At 37.0% G+C, this 19,399-nt stretch overlaps 2 protein-coding genes across 3 annotated transcripts in view; one reads left to right on the forward strand and one right to left on the reverse strand.

Moving 5' to 3' along the window:
• The window catches only part of PLCZ1 (phospholipase C zeta 1), a 57,406-nt gene extending 45,794 nt beyond the window's left edge, over positions 1 to 11,612 (forward strand). The window contains exons 10-13 of the mRNA XM_032986411.2: positions 2,932 to 3,104; positions 6,245 to 6,377; positions 8,074 to 8,223; positions 11,427 to 11,612. Coding sequence (XP_032842302.1) covers positions 2,932 to 3,104; positions 6,245 to 6,377; positions 8,074 to 8,223; positions 11,427 to 11,509 — 539 coding nt within the window. The 3' untranslated portion in view covers positions 11,510 to 11,612. The remainder of the gene's footprint in view (positions 1 to 2,931; positions 3,105 to 6,244; positions 6,378 to 8,073; positions 8,224 to 11,426) is intronic.
• Positions 11,613 to 13,717: 2,105 nt separating this feature from the next.
• Positions 13,718 to 19,399, reverse strand: part of PIK3C2G (phosphatidylinositol-4-phosphate 3-kinase catalytic subunit type 2 gamma) — a 317,803-nt gene continuing 312,121 nt past the window's right edge. For both annotated transcript variants that reach the window (XM_042795497.1, XM_032986468.2), the window contains one exon: positions 13,718 to 14,600. In XM_042795497.1, the coding sequence (XP_042651431.1) occupies positions 14,448 to 14,600 (153 nt within the window). In that variant the 3' untranslated portion in view covers positions 13,718 to 14,447. The remainder of the gene's footprint in view (positions 14,601 to 19,399) is intronic.

Consider the following 19,399-nt stretch of genomic DNA (forward strand, 5'->3'; position numbering starts at 1 on the left):
TTATATGAAGTTTTTTACATCTGCAGCCAATAGGGACATCCATGGCAGCTGTGGTACTTTGTAAGAAGACTTGAGTATTAAATACTCTGATTTGAGGAGATTCGGCCTCATGGTTCCAGAAAGACTTGGATTCATTCAGTTGCCAATATTAAAAGGCTTTTGGGGCTTAATGGAAGGACTGAAGAGAAAGTTTAACTTACACAGTGTTAAACTTCAGGTGCCTGTACTTTCCCAGGAAAACTATATGTTAAGATTATGTTTCCTAATAAACATAGTAAATTAATATGGATTCATAGTAAGCATATTTGGGCTTCTTTCCAAAAGAAACCAGCAGTTTAAAGTTCTCTTCATACATGCATTAAATTTCTACTGTTTCATGAAACAACAGTACTGGCAGTTCTGTTCTTGAATTCAACAAAATTAAAATGAAACATTGTATAGAAATTCATTCTTCCTTGCAGAAGGATGTTGCTAAAACCACACTGTTAGACAATGAAAAACAAAGGTTTTAATTTATGAACTTTGCGTTTCCTCTAGAAGTATAAGAGTTATAACTGCATCTGATTAAAACGAAACACTGTGCATCAACAGTATACCATAAGGCATTGCCCTAGGAGGCCCCAAGCAGCTTTGAACCTTGCAAATAGTTGTAGTAGAGGTATGCATCTCAGAGAATATATAACACAAAATTTCACGTTCACTTCCCTTAATTGAGTTACAACTTGAAATACCAGGAAATCAGTAGGTAAATGAAAACTACTCTTCAGTGGTTTTTTTCACTTAGTCTAAGGTAAAATTAAATTAAGTAAAAATATAGCATTGATGTTTGAAGATATAAACCCATAATAACATTGCCCTTCACTTGCGTTGCAAAAGTAATTTTCCTAATAAGATAAAAAATAAAGTATTCTCCTTTACTTGTTTCTGTTGTTAACTCAGATTTTCCTGCTTAGTAGCCTATGAAGCTTGGCAAATTTAGCAACAGTCTCATGTACAATCATGTAATTTGTTTCATCATGTGGAAGGTGCTATTTGAAGCTATGACTGATCGATTTGCCTAATTTCAGTTACACTTTCTAAACCACATTTTCTGAAAGTATGACCTAGGATTTACTTATGGACTGAGAGGTCTTGGGTTATGTGTAGATCATGCCAGGACCTAGGCTTCAAGGGGCCTCAGGGTTACAGCTCTGTAGCATTCATTTCACTGCTTGAATCAATGTATTAGGATACAAGAAGGGTCATACAGCACCACATTTGGGTCTGTTTCTGTATGATGTGTTGAGTTATAAAAAACAAATTGTGAAACACTGCCAAAACTATACCAAGAGAACACTTACCCTCTTTAAAGAAGGCAATGGTGTGCAATGGGCAAAAAACATTCTGAAGTCTAATTTCTGTTGTCAAAGGAAATAAGCTTAAAGTGCCTTTACATATTGACACAGAATCTGTGCTGGCACCTACATTAGAATTTAGTTTAAAGCAGGAGTGCATGTTGTATTTAGTTGGTGGTGGTCTTTTTTTTTTGTTTGTTTGGGGATTTTTTTAGGCAAGGTTCCCAATTGTTCCTACTTACTGCATGTTGATTCATGTTACAGAGCAGTCTTAGCTAGTACAGATGGGATTCCTTTCAAATGAAACAGAGGATGCACTCTGGGAGCACTTGATGTATTCCAGCCATTAACTGGTATTGAGGTCATGGAACCAGGCTAGAGCTCTTCTGAAGTAACTCCTCCAAAAACATGCGTAGTGCAAACATTAGGGCTGTAGCACCAGCTGCTTCACTCTACAGATCTGTTCCTCTTTGTGTCATTTACTACAGAATTTTTTAAAAGGATCATCAAAGCAGTGAAGAAGCAAGTAATTTTTGCAGTGAAACGTATCCAGATTTCTTGCATTTTCCACATAAGATAAGGATATCTGAGTTCTACCAAATGTTCATTCAATACATTTATGTTATCTCATAGGAACATGTAATAAGGTCCTCTTCCTGGATTATTATGAGGAGTCACTTGTGCTGCTTAAAGTCTTCATTTTTTTTTCTACCAAGCCATCAAGCAAATGACTTTTTATCATTTTCTATTTAACACATGTCATGTTATCACTTCACTGATTTGACTTGTGCATTTTCTCTTTTGAATGTGACAGGAAGCTCCAATGTGCTGGAATAGGGGAAAATTTCATTAAGCAGGTCTATTTCAATGTTGCCTTTATCTCATGAATTACAATATCCTGTTGATGAGAAGTGTGTTATTTTATTATTGCTGCTGCAGCAAACCAGAAATGTTTTGAGCTGCCAAGGAACGGAAAATCTGTCAGGTGTATATTAACAATAAACACCAGTGCTGGAGGATTAAGCTTGAAGAGTTTGCTCACATAAATTGAAGAACAATTTTTAAATCATTTCTACTTTTATAAATTTGTATGTATTTGTGCCGACTATTCTAACTCTAAACTAAAGCTTCTTGATCTACTGGGTGACATGCTTTTGTGATGAATTCTGCACCTTAACTATGGTTAGTTACAATCCTATGTTTTTGCCTTCTGCACCAGAACTTTGGAAGCAGGTTCAGGATGCAGGGTTTTGTCACTGTAGAGAAACTAGTATGTAAATTTAGTTCTTATGGTGAATAAAGATCTAATTCAGAAAGAAAAGGGAAAACACATAAGACACTGCAGTGTAAAAAAGACTATAGGGCAATTCTTAAAACATGGTGCAGTTCTAAATAGTGCACTTCTTTTGCACATGTATTATTCATTACTGAATACTGCTATATTTTAGAGTAATAACAGGTTCTTACATATGAGTTGACAGATATACATATTTTGATCTCATTTTCTTTTTTTTTTATACTATTATTGTCAGAGAGATATTTTATAAAATGATATCAACTCTAATTCTCTAAAATTAATATTTATTTAATGTTATAGTGGCCTTGAACTTCCAGACACCGGGCATACAAATGGAATTACAAAATGGAAGATTCTTAGACAATGGTGGTTGTGGCTATATTCTGAAACCAGAATTCTTGAGAGATCACAATTCAACATTTATCCCACACAATGTTGGACGATACAGTAAACCAATGTCTCTGTCAATAAAGGTAAACTTAGTTAATTGTTGGTTTGTTCCATAAAATGTAAAAACAAATGTTGTATAGCTCAGACCTGTTTGTTATCTATTATTGGTTTCTTATTTTACCCCATTCCTGGTTATTGGGAAGTTTAATATTTTTTTTAAACAACATGTTAAAACTCTCATATAGTTATCTCCTGTTGCTTGGATGGTTTCCCATCTGTAGTTCAATTATGTTTGCTAAAAATATGTAGGTGTTCAGAGTTTATAAGAGTTTGTAAAAATACATGATTTTTTCACAACGTTTTGTACAGAAATGTAAATATAACTTGCACTGTGTCACAAGTGTAGTTCACAAAGTGACTTGTCAGTTACGGTTGTGGGGACTGAACTCTGAAAACCCAGAAATTGAAAGTGCACTTTTGGTGTTATTTTCTTTAAGTATTAGTAATACCACATGTGTTATTATAATGCTGATTGACAAATGGAAATGTCTAAGGATACAATAGGAAGCTTTATGCTGCTTCTAAATTTCATTATTTTCCTATGCATACATAAAAGACTTTCAACCTAAAATGATATAAATAAGTGTAAAAAGGGGGATGAATCCAGAAACCTTTGAATGATTTCTACTTCTCCAAAATTAAAATCTGATTTACTTAACAATATTAGAAATACAAGTCATTCAGAAATAATGAGTTAGAAAAACCCTTCTTTTGAGGTCAAGTAGATGTTTTATAATTGTTCACTACTTAGAAAACTACCTTTTCCCAATGAAAATGTGCTATTTCTGATTACACAGTACACTACTTGCATAAATGCTCTTTAATTAGCATAAAATTAGTGTATAATTGCTATTTTGATCCTTTCAGAGAAATAAATAATGGAGATAAAATATTAGCTAATAACGATTATAAAATACTTACATAATGCATGCACCTAATGAAGAACATTTTAGTGTCCTAACAGTGAGCATGCCAATTATGAGTAGACATTACTGGATGATTTCAAGCACCTATGCATATACATCTGTTATTTTAGCCCTTATTTGTATAAAGCTGGAGTTAATTAAGATCAGGAAAAATCTCCAGTTGTAATGCAGAAGACACAAAATCATTGACAATGTGAAGGAAATGTCTGAGTGTGGAAGAAGTTGGGAAAGAGAAAGGCAGCTTTTTAGACAGAGGACATAGACTGAGACGACAGGCTGGGTAGTGAGGGTACAAAGAAGCAATGACATCCCCCCAGCTGAGGGGCTGAAGGGAGCAGAGAGGCCTGTTCATGGAGTCAGCAGCAAAAAAACAGGAAACTCTGGCTGAAGACAAACAGAATCAGGAGCAGGAGTCAAAGGAAAACCAGCTTCTGCTAAAGAAGAGTTACTAACTTGAATGGAGAAATTACTTAACAGAGGGCAAAGATAGAAAACATCTAGGGGTCACATATCTCAGACTGAATGTGAATGAAATTGAATGAATGAATGAATGAATGAATGAATGAATGAATGAATGAATGAATGAATGAATGAATGAATGAATAGATGGATGAAGAGAACCTATGTGAACACAAAAATCACACAGGGCCCAGTTTTACTGAATTCAATAACCTTTGTAACCTGATATGCCACAATTCCCATCAACAAGAAGCATGTAGTATTTGAAGCAGAAATACAAATATTCAGGGTATTTCATGTGGAAACTCCTGAACCTACCATGTTATTTACTACTCACTCTGTATGTCTGCTTCACCTTGGGTCTCAAAAATTGATTGGATTTATGTATTTGGGTCCTGATGTGCTCAAGAGAGCTCGCTCTTTTCCCACCCTGTGGGAGACTTAGACTGGTTCTAGCAATGGGGTAAGAGAGGGAAGCGGGACTCAGCCAGTGTATGTGAATTTTTATCATGACATTCAGGGCATGTCAAAGAACCTCCCCTGGCTCTAAGTGGGCAGTGCATCAGCGCTTGCAGCTTGTAAAGCTTTCTAGTGAAGGTAGTAGCTATTTTCTAGGAAGTCAGGGTACAGCATCAGGGTTTTCTAAACCACTACTCTTCAGTGTTTCAGGCTAGAATTTTTCTTAGAGCAAGGTGTTACAGAAGATACCTAAACAAAACGTGGAATCTGTGGCGTTTGATTTTTTTGGTGGTTAACAGGGGAATAAGACTCTGTATTGTGAATTTTGATGTGTAGTCCTGAGATCTGGATCATAAGAGTCACATCTTTCACCTAGGCTTGTAGTTTTGTATAGCTCTTTTAACACATCCCATACATTGATTTCTAAAAAACAGATTATTGTACAGATGGCTATTGTCTCCTATTATCTTCTAGATATAAAGCAGACAAAGTTGTGACTTTCATAAATCCTTTCTTAGGCTGGGTGCCAGATTACAGGGCAGTCTGAGGCAAAATTTCCAGGTAGCTAACTAAATTAAGGAGAAAAACAACAGGGAGCCTACTAAATGCAGAGTTTTTATGTGTTGCTGTGAAAGAGAAGGAACAGAGGTGAGGCAGTCTGCTACATAACCTGTAACAATGCTGCTGTCACCGTAGGTGTTAGCACTGGTCCACTAGACACAGCTTTAATAGGAATTCATGAGCTTGAGCTCAGAAAATGCAAAAATCATGAGACCGATTCCTCCAACATTTTTATTTTGCATGGTAACCAAATAAAATTTTTATGGCTAGTTGTTGAATGAAAACTTAAATCTGAAAATTATTATTAAAGCATGATATCAGATTTTTTTTTTTTTTTTTTTTTTTTATGATGAGGGTGGTGAAACACTGGAACAGGTTGCCCAGAGAGGTGGTAGATACCCCATTCCTGGAAACACTCAAGGTCAGGTCGGATGGGCTCTGAGCAATGTGATCTAGTTGAAGATGTCCCTGCTCATTGCTGGGAGTGGGACTATATGATCTTTAATGGTCCCTTCCAACACAAACCATTCTATGATTTGATATTTCTATTAAATTAGACAAGGATTAAATTAAACGGGAAGCACCATATTTTTAATTTTGTTGTGTTTATTATATATATTTATAACAGTTTATGGCTGGTATATACTTCTTATAATAGTTTCTTAAGGAACAGTTTTTGCTACTATGAGTGCTATATGGCTACTACGTAATGTTCATTCTTACAGTTATTTCAACATGTTACAACTTTAATTTTCCAGCTCATCAGTGGTCATCAGTTACCACCCAGTAACCTGTCCAAGACTAACAAAGCTGACCCTTTAGTGCAGATAGAAATTTATGGTGTGCCAGAAGATCAAGCAAAAAAAAAATCTAGCGTTATAAAAAGCAATGGTGAGTATCAGTCATTCTCTTGACTGTGAACAAAGCACAACAATTTTTTATAAGGAATTACCATTTTTTCATCCCAAGAAGTCATTATGTACTTACAGCAACTGCAGTTATTTCTCTCTAGATTAGAATCTTCTGGCACAAAATCTGTAGCAGAAGTTCATGCTCATGCCATTTTTGTAGCACTCTCCTAGCTAGTAGCACTCTCCTGAAGGAAGATGGAATGCATGATCTTTACCCAGTGTTGTGGGCTCACCCTGGATCGCAGCTCAACCCCACACAGCTGCTCGCTCACTTTCCCCCAGTGGGATGAGGGAGAGAGTCGGAAGGGCAAAAGTGAGAAAACTCTTGGGTTGACATAAAGACAGTTTAATAGGTAATGCAAAAGCCGTGTGCTCAAGCAAAGCAAAATAGAGAATTCATTCACCACTTCCCATGGGCAGGCAGGTGCTCAGCCATCTCCAGGACAGCCAGGCCCCGTCACATGTAACAGTGACTTGGGAAGACAGACACTGTAACTCTGAACATCTTCCCTTCCTCCTCCTTTCCTTCAGCTTTTTTATTCTGAGCAGGATGTTAAATGGCTTGGGGTACCCATTTGGTCAGCTGGGGCCAGCTGTCCCAGCTGTGTCTCCTCCCAATTTCTTGTACAGCCCAGCCTGCTCACTGGGATGGGGAGCAGCCGGTTGCAGCATGAGAAAGAGAGAAGTCCTTGTCACTGTGTAAGAACTGCTCAGCAATAGCTAAAACATTTGTGTATTATCAACACAGTTTTGGTCAAAAATCCAAAACATAGCACCATATGGGTAGATATGAAGAAAACTAACCCTATCCCATCCAAAACCAGGACACTAAGTGGTAAATGTAAAGAAATTTTTTCTGAAGAAATTTCTGTTACTTCATCACTTAGCTCATACGAAGTTTTTAGTAGGACTAGTCCCTTAATTTCTTGACAGGTGAAGTGCATACTCTTTGTAGTTGTCTTGGAGCATTCCATTACCTTTATCATATAGATCTTCTAGATGTCTCAGACTAAAAGTTCCCTGTGATCTCCCTTTTTCTGTGCCTCTGTCTTCAATTTTTCCTTTTTGTAGATGGCTGCTGTTTCAAGTCAGCCCTTGAATTTCTTATCTTTCTATATGAATGTTGCTCTACACGAAACACACCCCCTCCTGTTCCACATCCTCTTTTAGTATTTTTACACAAGTGATTGCTTGACTACCTTTATTTATTTAGCTCCTGCCTCATTTCCAACACTGTAAAAGGAAAAACTTTGGTAAAAATATGAAACTGGTATGGCTATAGGAAAAATTAAGTTGAGCAGAGGTTCTTAACCTGGCTATTACTGTCCCATTTTGCTTCCTTCTGATAGATAACACTAATGTTCTTAGGCTTTTGGTTTACAGTAGTATGTATATAAAACATGGCAAATCCTTAGAAGGGGCTGGCCTGCATACTGTAGGCAAGTCCCAAGCTCTCTAAGGCTACTTCATATTGAGATCTTCCCTCTGATAAGTTTTAACTCCATAATCTATACAAACGATATGATCACTGCAGTCAGTGAGAATCTCATCATTTATTTAAATGGGCACAGAAATCCAGGGAAAAAGAATGAATCTTTACCAGTTCAGACTAGTAATAGTAAAAGTAGAATAAATGAAATGTTTTTTTGATCCTGTGTATTTTCTCTTTTCATTAGCATTGAGCCCTAGATGGGATGAAAGCTTCTCTTTTACTGTCCAAGTTCCAGAACTGGCATTGATACGCTTCTGTGTGGAGGATGAGATATCTCTGGTTGCAAATGAATTCCTTGGTCAATACACTTTACCACTGCTGAGCCTGAGTAAAGGTAATATTTTTATGAGCCACCTATAACATCTCAAAAAATTCTACAACATTCCAGGTTTTTATCATTACTGTAGTATTGGTAGAGTACAGCATTATGTTTATTTCCTAAAGGAAGATTGTATAACCATAGGGAAAAATTGCACTCTTTGTTTTTTTAAGTCATTGTAGTCTCTGAATGCAAATCCACAGTGTAGAAATCAAAAGAATATTAATGACAGCTAATTATTTCTACTGCAGTATTCCATTCTAGATAAAAAGTGCTCAGATAGCATTTTAACTCATTATAACAGGAAACAGGAGGAGAAATTAGTCAGAACTACTATAAAGGCAACATCTTCATGCACTTTATTTTTTGGTAGGCTTAAAATCAAATACAAGCCAAATTAAAACAAAACAAAACAACCTCAGCTAACCTATCTGCAACTTTTCAGAGGGGACAGGGAAAAATATAAATTAAGCAAAATATTTATGGTATTTTTCTTGGTAGTGTTTCTTTTATTGTACCGATATAACTTCTGGAATCTTACGTGATTAATAGTCTGCACATAAAGAGCAGACAGAGAAGTCAGTAGGCCAAGAAGAAAGGCTTATGTAAAATGGCTGTTTACTATATTGAATTTCCAAAGCTATTTCTGACAAAACTACCAACCAGCTTTTAGTAGTGAATGAAGATGTGAAGGCAACATAGTGAAGCTGGCAATAGGCACTGTGCCTTTTTTATTAAGCTTAACAGGATTTTTAATGTTTTTTTCTTTCCAGGTTCTGAAGTCATAAAGCTGTTTGTGATTCTTAGTTGAGGCTGAGGAGTTACACAAGAACAAAGACATTACTCTTAAAGCACTCTTAAAAAAGAAAGATTTTTCTCTAACATTAATTTTTACACTGATCACCTTTTACTTTACTTTTATTTATATATTTTAGGATAATGAAAAAAACCCAAACCCTGTCAACTCGCGGTGTCTGAGACAAATTTAAATAGAAGACACTAAAGCTTACATATGCTTGTAAAACCACCAGTTTGGGCTGGTTTGGTTTTCTTTTTTTTTTTGGTATAATTTTTCAGTGTGTCTCTAATGTGTCTGTATGATTAATTTTGGTCACAAGTAGGGGATTCATATTTTGGGAAAGTAAGAGCATGCAGATTATACAGGAAAGATTTTGAGTGGAGTAATTCAAAATGCTAGGAAATGAATGTAGGTACAAAAACTACAAAGTGTCAAACAAATTGCTCCAACTCCCACTTAACGTAAAAAAATATGTAAGATGCATCAAGATGCCCATATGTATAAATGATATGCTTCTGAGAGATGAACTGACAGATAATTTCAAAATTTATTGCAGTGCTTAACATTGAGACCTCTAGATTCCAGGTCTGGAACCATAGTTTTGCTTTAGGTACCTAAGCTTCCTAAATAGTGAAAGGGGAAAACAATGTATTTTACAGAAGAAGTCACAACAGCCTAGGTTTCTTAGGAAAGAACCATCTAAACCATCTTGAAGAGTGAGTTAGGATCTAAATTTTACTCTTCACAGCTCTGACTGCTTTAATCTGCGCTACAGGACTGTTCCTCCTTCCCTTGCATTCATATCCCCGAGGTGTCCCCTGAGGGCAAGTAGCTTCCAAAAGCTGAGCAGTGAACACATCTTTTTTTTTTTTTTTTTCTTTGACAGGCAGTGGGACAAAGTTGTGCCATTGCCATCCTCCCCTGCATCTTTTCTTGAAAGGATTCAAATGCATATCAACACTGCCTTCCATTCACCAGCAACAGCCTCCCAACTCAGTTGTAGATTACACTGGGGAAGAATACTTGCTGCTCACCTGTAGCAGTATTTGAATTTTCATGCAGTGATTAAGTAGGTATACTCAGAGGGGCTGAAGGTGCGAATAACTCTCTGGCTGGGTGGTTAAAGGCAAGAGGAGGAGAGTCCTGGGTTACAACCCTTGCCCCAATGAGTCTGACATGCAGAATACTAATAGAGGATAGGAATTTACTGCTGCTACTATCACTGGATCAATTAATAGTTAATTAATTCATATGAATTGGAACAATTTCAATAAAAATAAGTTTCAATAAAAAATAAGTTTTACTTCTCTCAGGATACTTTGTAGACTATTCTGTAGGGGCTAGAACAGTCTTTAGAAATGAGTCTTAGTCCCTGAAGTGTATCTTTGGATAAGAAATAAACTGACACTTCCATGTATTGCATGCATGCTCTAAAAGTTGGTCTCAAAAGCATATTGCCTGGACTCAGCTTTAATATCTATGGCCCAGAAGCTGAACGTTAGATGCCAGGTGAATCTTCATGTCATATGAAAGAATCAAGAAAATCTAAACCCAAATAAATGAGGGACCCAAATACTGTACACACGTCCAGGAACACTTAAAGGAGGATTCTGAAAACTTTTGCAGTTCTGAACATAGATACTTACCCATAACAAATACTTAAATAACTGCAGTTATATAGGCATAGATAAATCACAGAACCTTTTTCTTTTAATCAATTAAGTGACATTGTTTATCATGAAATACTGGACATTTGCAGTTTTATATTGGGGTTTTGGAGAGGGGATTGTTTTGTTTTCTGAGCAGGTAAGTTAATTGAGTTTGAAGTTGAGAACTATAGCTTCTGCAAATGCTTAAGCAACCAGATGAACGTGTAGTTTCTGAGGCATGCCTTATCTCTGATAATGGGAATCACTCCAATATAAAAGGAGATTCTTAACAGAATTAAGATGTCATGGTAGAAGATACTACACTACACTTTATTCTGCCTCAACTGGACAGTGCATTACTGCTGCAGCACCATTCTTCTCAGAGGTATTATCACTGTTGATACACAAGTTATTTAATTTGCTATAAGAACAACGTGTGCGGCATATAACAACTTTGGATGTTAAAATGTATTCTTTCCCCATGTTTAAAAGTCATTGGGCTAAAAGTCTTCAGTTTGAAAAAACACCACATCCTGAAAGACACTGGAGTTTATCACTCCGTCCAAAAATGCCAGAATTGAAGTACTGTATAGGTAGAGGAGAAAAACAGTAGAAGTGGGATTTGTGTTCTGTATTATTTCAGTTTATTTTAAAGAGTTACTTGGATATTCACAAAGTCTGCCTTATTTGCATAGTAGATCATAAAAACACTCCATCAGAATCTTTGCATTTGTGGCTAATAAACTAATAAAGTGTCATTATATTTACAGGTTACCGGAATGTTCCCCTGTTGTCCAAAGATGGTGGCAATCTCGAACCTGCATCACTGTTTGTTCATATCTGGTACTATTAATGACGCTCTGCAGTAGCAGTTGTTCTGGAAGATCACACCCTGCTCAATAAAGCAACATCACTAAGCTTGCAACAACCCAGTGGTCTGATTTCCAGACTGGCACATTCTCAATGACTTTATTAAGCTAATGGGACTTCTTGTGTGAGTAAATGGTATCCTGACTAAGTAATGGCTACTGATGTTGACCCTACCATTATTTAGAACTAATTCATAAAGGCTGAGGTTTTTTGGACATTTTAAAAATTCATATAATAATTCTATTTATAGCTAATTTCAAAATTATTATTAATTACTGAGTGAGAATAATAGTCTAATATTTATGATCCAGAGACTGCAAAATTATGAGCATGTCACATTGACATTTGTATTGAACATAATTTCTTACCATTGTATCTTTCCAAGGGAACCAGAAAAATTACACATACAGTGTACCCTTTAAATTTACAATAAGAGCAGCTTCTGATCGGGCTGTACCTCTTTATTGTCCACTGTAATTTTGCTACCTGGAAAAACGGTTTTGAGAGAAAACCCCAGCTCCTAAAATGATAAAAACTCAGATGCTAATATCTCTACTTTTTCTTAGCTTAGTCTTGAACCTCCTGCTGCTAAAGGCAGACAAATAATTCACGGACTGATGTGAAAAGGGCTATGTTCCTCATAGCAGCACGGAGCTTAGGATACATCTTACTGTGAACTCAGGAAATAGGAAGCACAATGCTTTGAACTGAACTAGAAGAGTTGTAGAAAGGGCAGAGTTGATTGTGTGATATAAGATCTCTGAGGATAACTTCTTGCCTGACATAGTGATCAGTGTAGATCTTGCCCATAAGGTACAGCTTTCCATTCTTCTTTACAAAACTGAAGTATTGTCAAGCTTCCACAGAACCATATTGACCCAGTGAATTGCAGATGTTACTCAAACATGGATTTTTGGTTTGTTTTGTTTTCAAAAAAGGATGTTATAATGATAGGCTTCTTTCTTTAATACCAAACGGTATTGCTTATGTTTGCAGCCAGTTCTGGTAATATTATATTTTAATGCTCTTTTTATTTAATGCTATTTCATTTAATGTTGCTCTAAGATGGAAAATCAGGGCATGTGGTAAACAATGATTAGAAAATGTCACAGGAAATAACACTATTAGAAAATTGCATTATAGTTATAATAAGGAAACCAAGACAGCAGACTAAGAAGAATCTAAAATCAATATTGAACTGTAATGTCAGGTAACTTGATAACATTGTAAGCTGGCCTCAATGTGTTTTCTGTGCCTGAGTGACAAGTCACTTGATTCTTTACCCAGGAAAGCCTATAGTCTAAAATGTTAGACTTAGTGATCTTCGTAGTGATCATATCTGTATGCTAGCCAATATCCCTTTCATGTGGTAAATACTGTATAGCTTTTTTCATCTCTGAAGAGTACTAATAATATTAATATTCAAGCAGAGTTCCCTCCACCTTCCCTTACTGAGGAGGAGTTTAATTTCCCCAGGCAATCTGGTGTATCTATTCTCAGATAAATACTGACCAAGTAACATATTCAATTGGTTTGATGCTGAGAAAAACTCCAGCTTGCTTAGTTTCCTAAATAACATTCCTAGTCCCACTGCAGGAGCTTTATACAACATTATGTTCTGAAGACTGATTTGTGAGTGTCCTTTGGGAGAAGGGAGGCAATTATCTTCAGCTTCTGGCATTATTATCCCTCTGTTGACCACTTTTCCACCTGGTAGGACAAATGTCAGACCTACTCAGTATATGGTAACTTAAAATTTTACAGCAGATCAGATCACAAATCAACATGTCTCCTGCGCCTTGAAAAATGTGCCCTTGGTCTGGAGAGGTATATATACATGATCAGCTATGTGTGTGTAAGAAACTGGCAATAATTGACAGTTCATTATGGTTGCTCACATGGTAAATGTTTAAAGATGTGCTTAAGTGCTTCCTCAATTTAGCTAAAAATGCTTTGAAGAACACAATCCATAATTAGCCTCAGTGAACTCAAAGGAACCACTCACTTTCATTGTTTAATATGTATATATACATTTTATAGCCCTGAGGTCAATGCATGTATTGACTTGATTCCCTTATGCAGCATGAGAATGCAATGTGGTAAGACTGGTGAACAAAGATTTCTTATAGCACGATCTTAAATAAATACCACACTGAAAGCTCATACTCAATATGTTTTATTTATTCGTCAATATTAGCTTGTCCCTCCTTCCTCTCTTCTTGCAACTGACCAGTTGTATCTGCTTCTTGGATGTCAGAATAAAAGAAACAATGACATATCTTAGTGACAAATTAATATCTTGTGTATTGAATGTTACATCATATCAAAAGTTAAAAGCATACCAACATATTCTGCACAAAATGTGTAAAGTGCAAAGCTTTTAAGTTCTTTTTTTCTTTTTTTAAAATATGTATTGATCGTACAAGATTTAACATTAAATCTGTTAGATATCTGAAATGTATTGGCACCCAGGGAACCATCCCATAGTTCTCTGGTGAAATCATCATATGCAGTGGGGTCATAGCAGATGCTGATAAATTACACCATTATCACCATTGTTTCAACACAGTCAATGGAATTAATGAACAAAGAACTAGGCCCCACATTTTGATGTGTACAGAATTTAGTATTTTTACAGTACTATTTAATATGAACAAACTAAAAATCTTTACTGTTGTCATAAGAATTTCCCGTATGCTGCTACAAGTTCCTAGCATGTGGTTTCTGAAACTCATACTGACAGGAATCTGTTCCAGGGAGATGGTAGCAATTTTAAGACAATAGCCTTATGATTAGAAATGTTAAGGTATGTGATCAGCAGATGACTGCATATTCTCAAGGGCAACTGAGACAAAATGGACCGTGGGAAATGGGATAAAGAAACATTAGTGGATAAATAATTGAATTATCTTAGACAACATTTAAATTACACTGTTTCCCAGTGGATACCACTTTTCTTCATTTAACTGGACGCTGCTCAGCTGAATGTTAACAGCTCCCACAAATGTTCCTTTGCTTTTCACCACAAGCTTCAGTACACGGCCTTTGAGCTCTGTAACTTTGTCATACACAACCTGAAATAATAGTGAAACAGAAAAAACATATGTATTTGTGAATCTATTTGTCAGGCAAAGCACCTACTTCAATATGGCATTCAGGATGATGATTACAACTTTGCAATAATTGCTTGAAAATGCCCTCCAGAATTATAAACTACTAACCATGATCCAAATTCACTTAACTCAGTGAATTTACCTCAGAAATGCATTTGACCTTATGTAGTTTATATAAAAGAGATTCTGCCAGTTTAGGCTTGTGAAATATGATTACCAAGCATTTGTAAATAAATTTGAAACCTGCGTTGTGCAATGCTTGAGAAAAAAGTAGGCATACATAGTTTTCCCTGTGAAAATTGAAACTCTAACTTAAGCAGGATTTTGAACTCAGATGTGAAGAAATATCAGATTCTCCATGAAGTTCACCAGGGAATGATAATAAGGTTGATTTTCTGGAGGAGAGATTCAGATGGAGGGTGCTCAACATGGACAGCAGCATGAAGAGACAAGATAGGTAATTCTGTCAAAGTGTAGATTATTATAAATATACTTTCCATAGTAGATGCTTTCATAAATATCGTTCTTCTGCAAAAATCAGAAAAAAACAGGAAAACAGTTCTGATGTAAATTTTTTTTAACTCATGTATATTGTATTTGTTACATGTTCCTTAGTAGTGTCTTAAAGGAACTTCGTGTTGCACTGATATGTCTCATAAAGGTGTATCACATCAATGCACAGTACCTCAGAGTTTTTTCTCAGTACTGTACTTGTGATTGTTTGTGCTACATACCAGAATTAAAAAAAGATCAAGACAAAGCAAACACAATCTTTTTTCTAACCAAGACCTATAAAATTTCATAGCTGTTAAAGATCCAACAACCCACATCATAAAAGAGATAATAATTTTCCTTTGAAAATCGTCTGTATAATTTTACTATTTCGATACAAATAACTTTATGCATGATTCTGGAAGCTAGCTGTATCCAAATGTGCTCATTATATAAATGCTTCCATTTTTAAATGGAATCATCAAATATTAAACATGACACAAAGCTCAGCCCACTCAGCAGAAGTTGTAGATGTGGAACATCTCTGAGATTGGACCCAATTTAGCAAGTTCCACAGGATGTTTCTGTTACTCAAGAAGTGCTGTTAATATTTCTCAAATTAAATGAGACAATTTGCTTACTATCTCTTTATAAAATTACTAAGGCATGTAGTTTTTAAAATATCCTTGGAATTACCTTAGTATTATGAGAACACAGTGAGGTTAATTACGAAATGTTAATGGTGCATTTTCTGAATTTTAAAAAAACCAATCTTGAGTGATAGGCTAACAAGAATGAGCTGCATTCACAACAGATTCCTGTGTTTCAGTCTCTGCATTAATCAAAAACTGCTGAGTGAACTGCATGTGGGTTGATAAAATGTGAAAGAATGCTCTCAACTAGTTTCAGACCTGTAAGGTAAGCTTTGTTAAGAGAAGTACATTTACTCTATAATTTGTATGGCTGGAAATGTTTTTGCTATTTTAGTTGCAATGGAAAATGCTTAAAATTTTAATCTATCTGTGCAGTTTAAAAAGCAAACGCAGTGACATACTGTCACTTCAGGAGAATGGAAAAGTGAAACTGCCGAAAAGACATTTGCCATGCAACCTGCTTGGATTTACTGTGCAATCTGAGTGCAGTCTGTGCATATGGCACTGCTGAGGAAAAGTCACACCGAGCCCCCTCGAGCTTGGATCTCTGCACGCTGGACTGCTGAGTCCTCTCTGCACCTCCCCTTACAAGAAGCAGAAATGCCCATGGGAGACGTCCTTCCTCCAGGGATAGAATTTATAAAGGCTCAGCCTCAGCGATGTTCCTCATGCTGAGTGCCAACAGAAAGGTGGGTCTGAACTTCACGGGTGGGCCCAGGAGGCACAAAATTGTTGGTTCTGCCAGACAAGCCTGGCTGGCCTCGGCTGCCCCTGTGGGACCACAGAGTGATTTTGTCAGCACTGCGAGCTGCAAGGATGTGGCAGCGAGTGCCAGACAGACAGCAGGACATCAGGCTGCTCTGGCAGCCAGAGCCAACAGCCAGGACACCAAGCTCTCTGGTGTAGGGGGATAACCAGTGTTGTGGGGATGAAAGGACACTGCCACAGGTTATGGCGGAAGGAAAAACTGTCCCACTCAACTATTTTTAACTGACTTTGACTAGAAAGGTCTTCCCAGGGAACAACATTTCCTTTTGCATTTAGAAAGCTTTGAAAATCATAATTTGGAGCAGCTGTCGTGAAAGTCGCACCCAGTGCTTTTCGGTTTTGATGTTTATGGCACCCATTTCACCAAGTTGTATGTGAATTAAAAATTCCAGCTTCTCTGTCCCCCAGTGGCATCTCTCCATCAAAACCAAAGTGAAATGATGAAGAAAATACAAGAGACAAGGACAGATACAATAAGAGATAATATAATTTGGAATAAATCTATGATTTGATTACTGAAGCGATGCTAACATTATCATAGAAAGGTGCCTTGTCTCCTTGCCAATATATTAAAGATATCATCTTCAGCCATTGCTTTAAATCAACAAAAAGTGTACGTTTAAGCTGTAAGAGCTAAGAAATCTTCACTAGGGTGGATCACAACAGGTGTGAACTGGGGCAACAAACAGCTTTAAATCTTTGGACAAAAAGAGGCTTTAAACTTTGAGCAATGACAGACCTTACAGTGCAGGGTGGGTGGTTTCCAAATTATCCCAATAAACTGTTTCTAAAATGGTATTGCAAATTCAGCTGGAGCAAGGTATAGATCATTAGGATCTAGGGACAGAAGAAAGGTCTGGAAATAGATGAATTAGTATGTGGATAAAACAAATGCCACCTGCCAGCATTTCATAATCAGAACAGTTAAATCCTGAAATGATTGTGTAGTAAGAATATTTGCCTCTCATTCATACAGCTAGATCAAATGGAGGTTAGTTATACATGGCCATGCGGCAAGTCAGTGGGACAGTTAGGGCTGGAATTCAAGTATTCCTGGCGCCAAAAAGTACTGTTGACCTACAGGAGTCTAATGACATTTTAATCACAAATGCAGGAGTGTTGCTTCTCCTTAGGTAGCCATGGCGCAGTTCCTAGATCTGCTCTTAATTGTCCAAATTAGCTGTGACGCACGGTGCTGGAGGGAGCGGCGGTGGCTCGAGGCGCAGCTCCCCTCCTGCCCCCCCCCCCCCCCCCCCATCAGGCTTGCTGGGGCTGTTCTGGTTGTCCCCAGCCAGCGTCCCCCCCGCTCCGAGCGCAGCTGCGGCAGCACCAACAGGCTGACACGGCCCAGGTATATTTGCCTGCATTTGGCCACAGGCCAAGGGCAGGATGGGGGGAGTTCCCTCTCGCTCTGGCTTCGTTACGGCAACGCACACTCTGCTTTGCCTTGGAGGTCTGCTTGCTCCGCAGGTGCACGTACAGGCAGGCGCTCGAGAGACAGACCGGGGGCAACTGAGCCCGTGAAGCATGTCTCAGGGCAAATGCTACACCTGTGAGCAAGACCCCACTGCAGTTGGCTCTGGTCACTGTGGCTTTTCTTGGTGAGAACTTAAGCTTGGTTCATTCAGATTTATTTTCAATTTTTTAACTTTCTTAGTTTTCACTAAACTAGCCTGGAACCTCCTGAGTAACAGTTATTTATTCCTGACAGTGGTCTATAAGCAGATATGTTATTCTTTTTCTCTTTACACTGCGTTCCATTTTTCTGTGTTCTTTCTCCTCTTCTTCTCAACCATCACTTTTTTTAATGCAATGTTATACCAGTGTGAATGCAACAAATGCCAAAATCCAAATAAAGACACAAGAGAAAAAGGAGTGCTTGTTAAAAGCAACTCCAAAACATTTGGCATAATTCATTCTATTGTCAGCCCTCCTGGACTTTCACATCTTTACTCTCATACACATGAGTAAAAAAAAAAAAAATAAAATGCACTTTTGCAAGGCTGATAATTTGCTGTAGGCAGTCATAAGCAATAAAAGTACAAAACTAAAACCAAAAATACCCAAGAGAAGTACATTTCAGAATTTTCTCAGTCTCAAACACAGCGAGAAATTAATATACAGCTTCCTTCCAGCCATTTGGCTTTAATAAAAACTTATGAACTCATAAAAAAGGGCTAGTACATTTCTGTACACAGCATTTTGGACAGTAACTAACTTAAAAGACAGCTGACTTATATTTTTAGTAGCTTTTCTTCCCTGGGGTGGCTTCTGCCTCAGTCTACCAGCCTTAGACAGAAAATGCATACAGAATGATATCACATATGGAAGAACAGAGCTACTAACAGCACAAGCATTGAGTTTGAAATGTCCAAGTTCAATGGAACCATATGTCCCCACTGCGATTAGCAGTTCCTGGTGAAAAAGACTGAGCATCTGTGAAGAAGGCTGTAAGTTTTGAGTAAAGGATATAAAAGTTTTCATGCAATTTCTCCTAACAGCAGTAGAATGCTCCTTAGCCACAATTAAATCTCCTCCCAGTGATCACTGTCTCACTACAGACAGGATTTGGGATTTTTTTTTAATTTAACTTAATTTAATAATAATTAGAAAGATAATTGTCTTCCACTGTTACTGGCTGGTTCTTGCCTGTAGTCCATTTCGGATCCTTTACATTGAATTTAATTATATAATCATATTATATTATATTTCTTTGCTGTAAGTATCTTTTAAATGTAAAGGAATTTCTTTAGACAGGGCAGTTAGACTGATTCCCCTGTCTCTTTGATTGCAAAAAAAGGAAAAAAAAAAAAAACCAAAAAAATAAAGCCTAGTTGCCTGTTATTC

Source organism: Tyto alba, unplaced genomic scaffold (genome assembly GCF_018691265.1).
Source record: "Tyto alba isolate M040663 unplaced genomic scaffold, T.alba_DEE_v4.0 Super-Scaffold_21, whole genome shotgun sequence".
Lineage (NCBI taxonomy): Eukaryota > Metazoa > Chordata > Aves > Strigiformes > Tytonidae > Tyto > Tyto alba.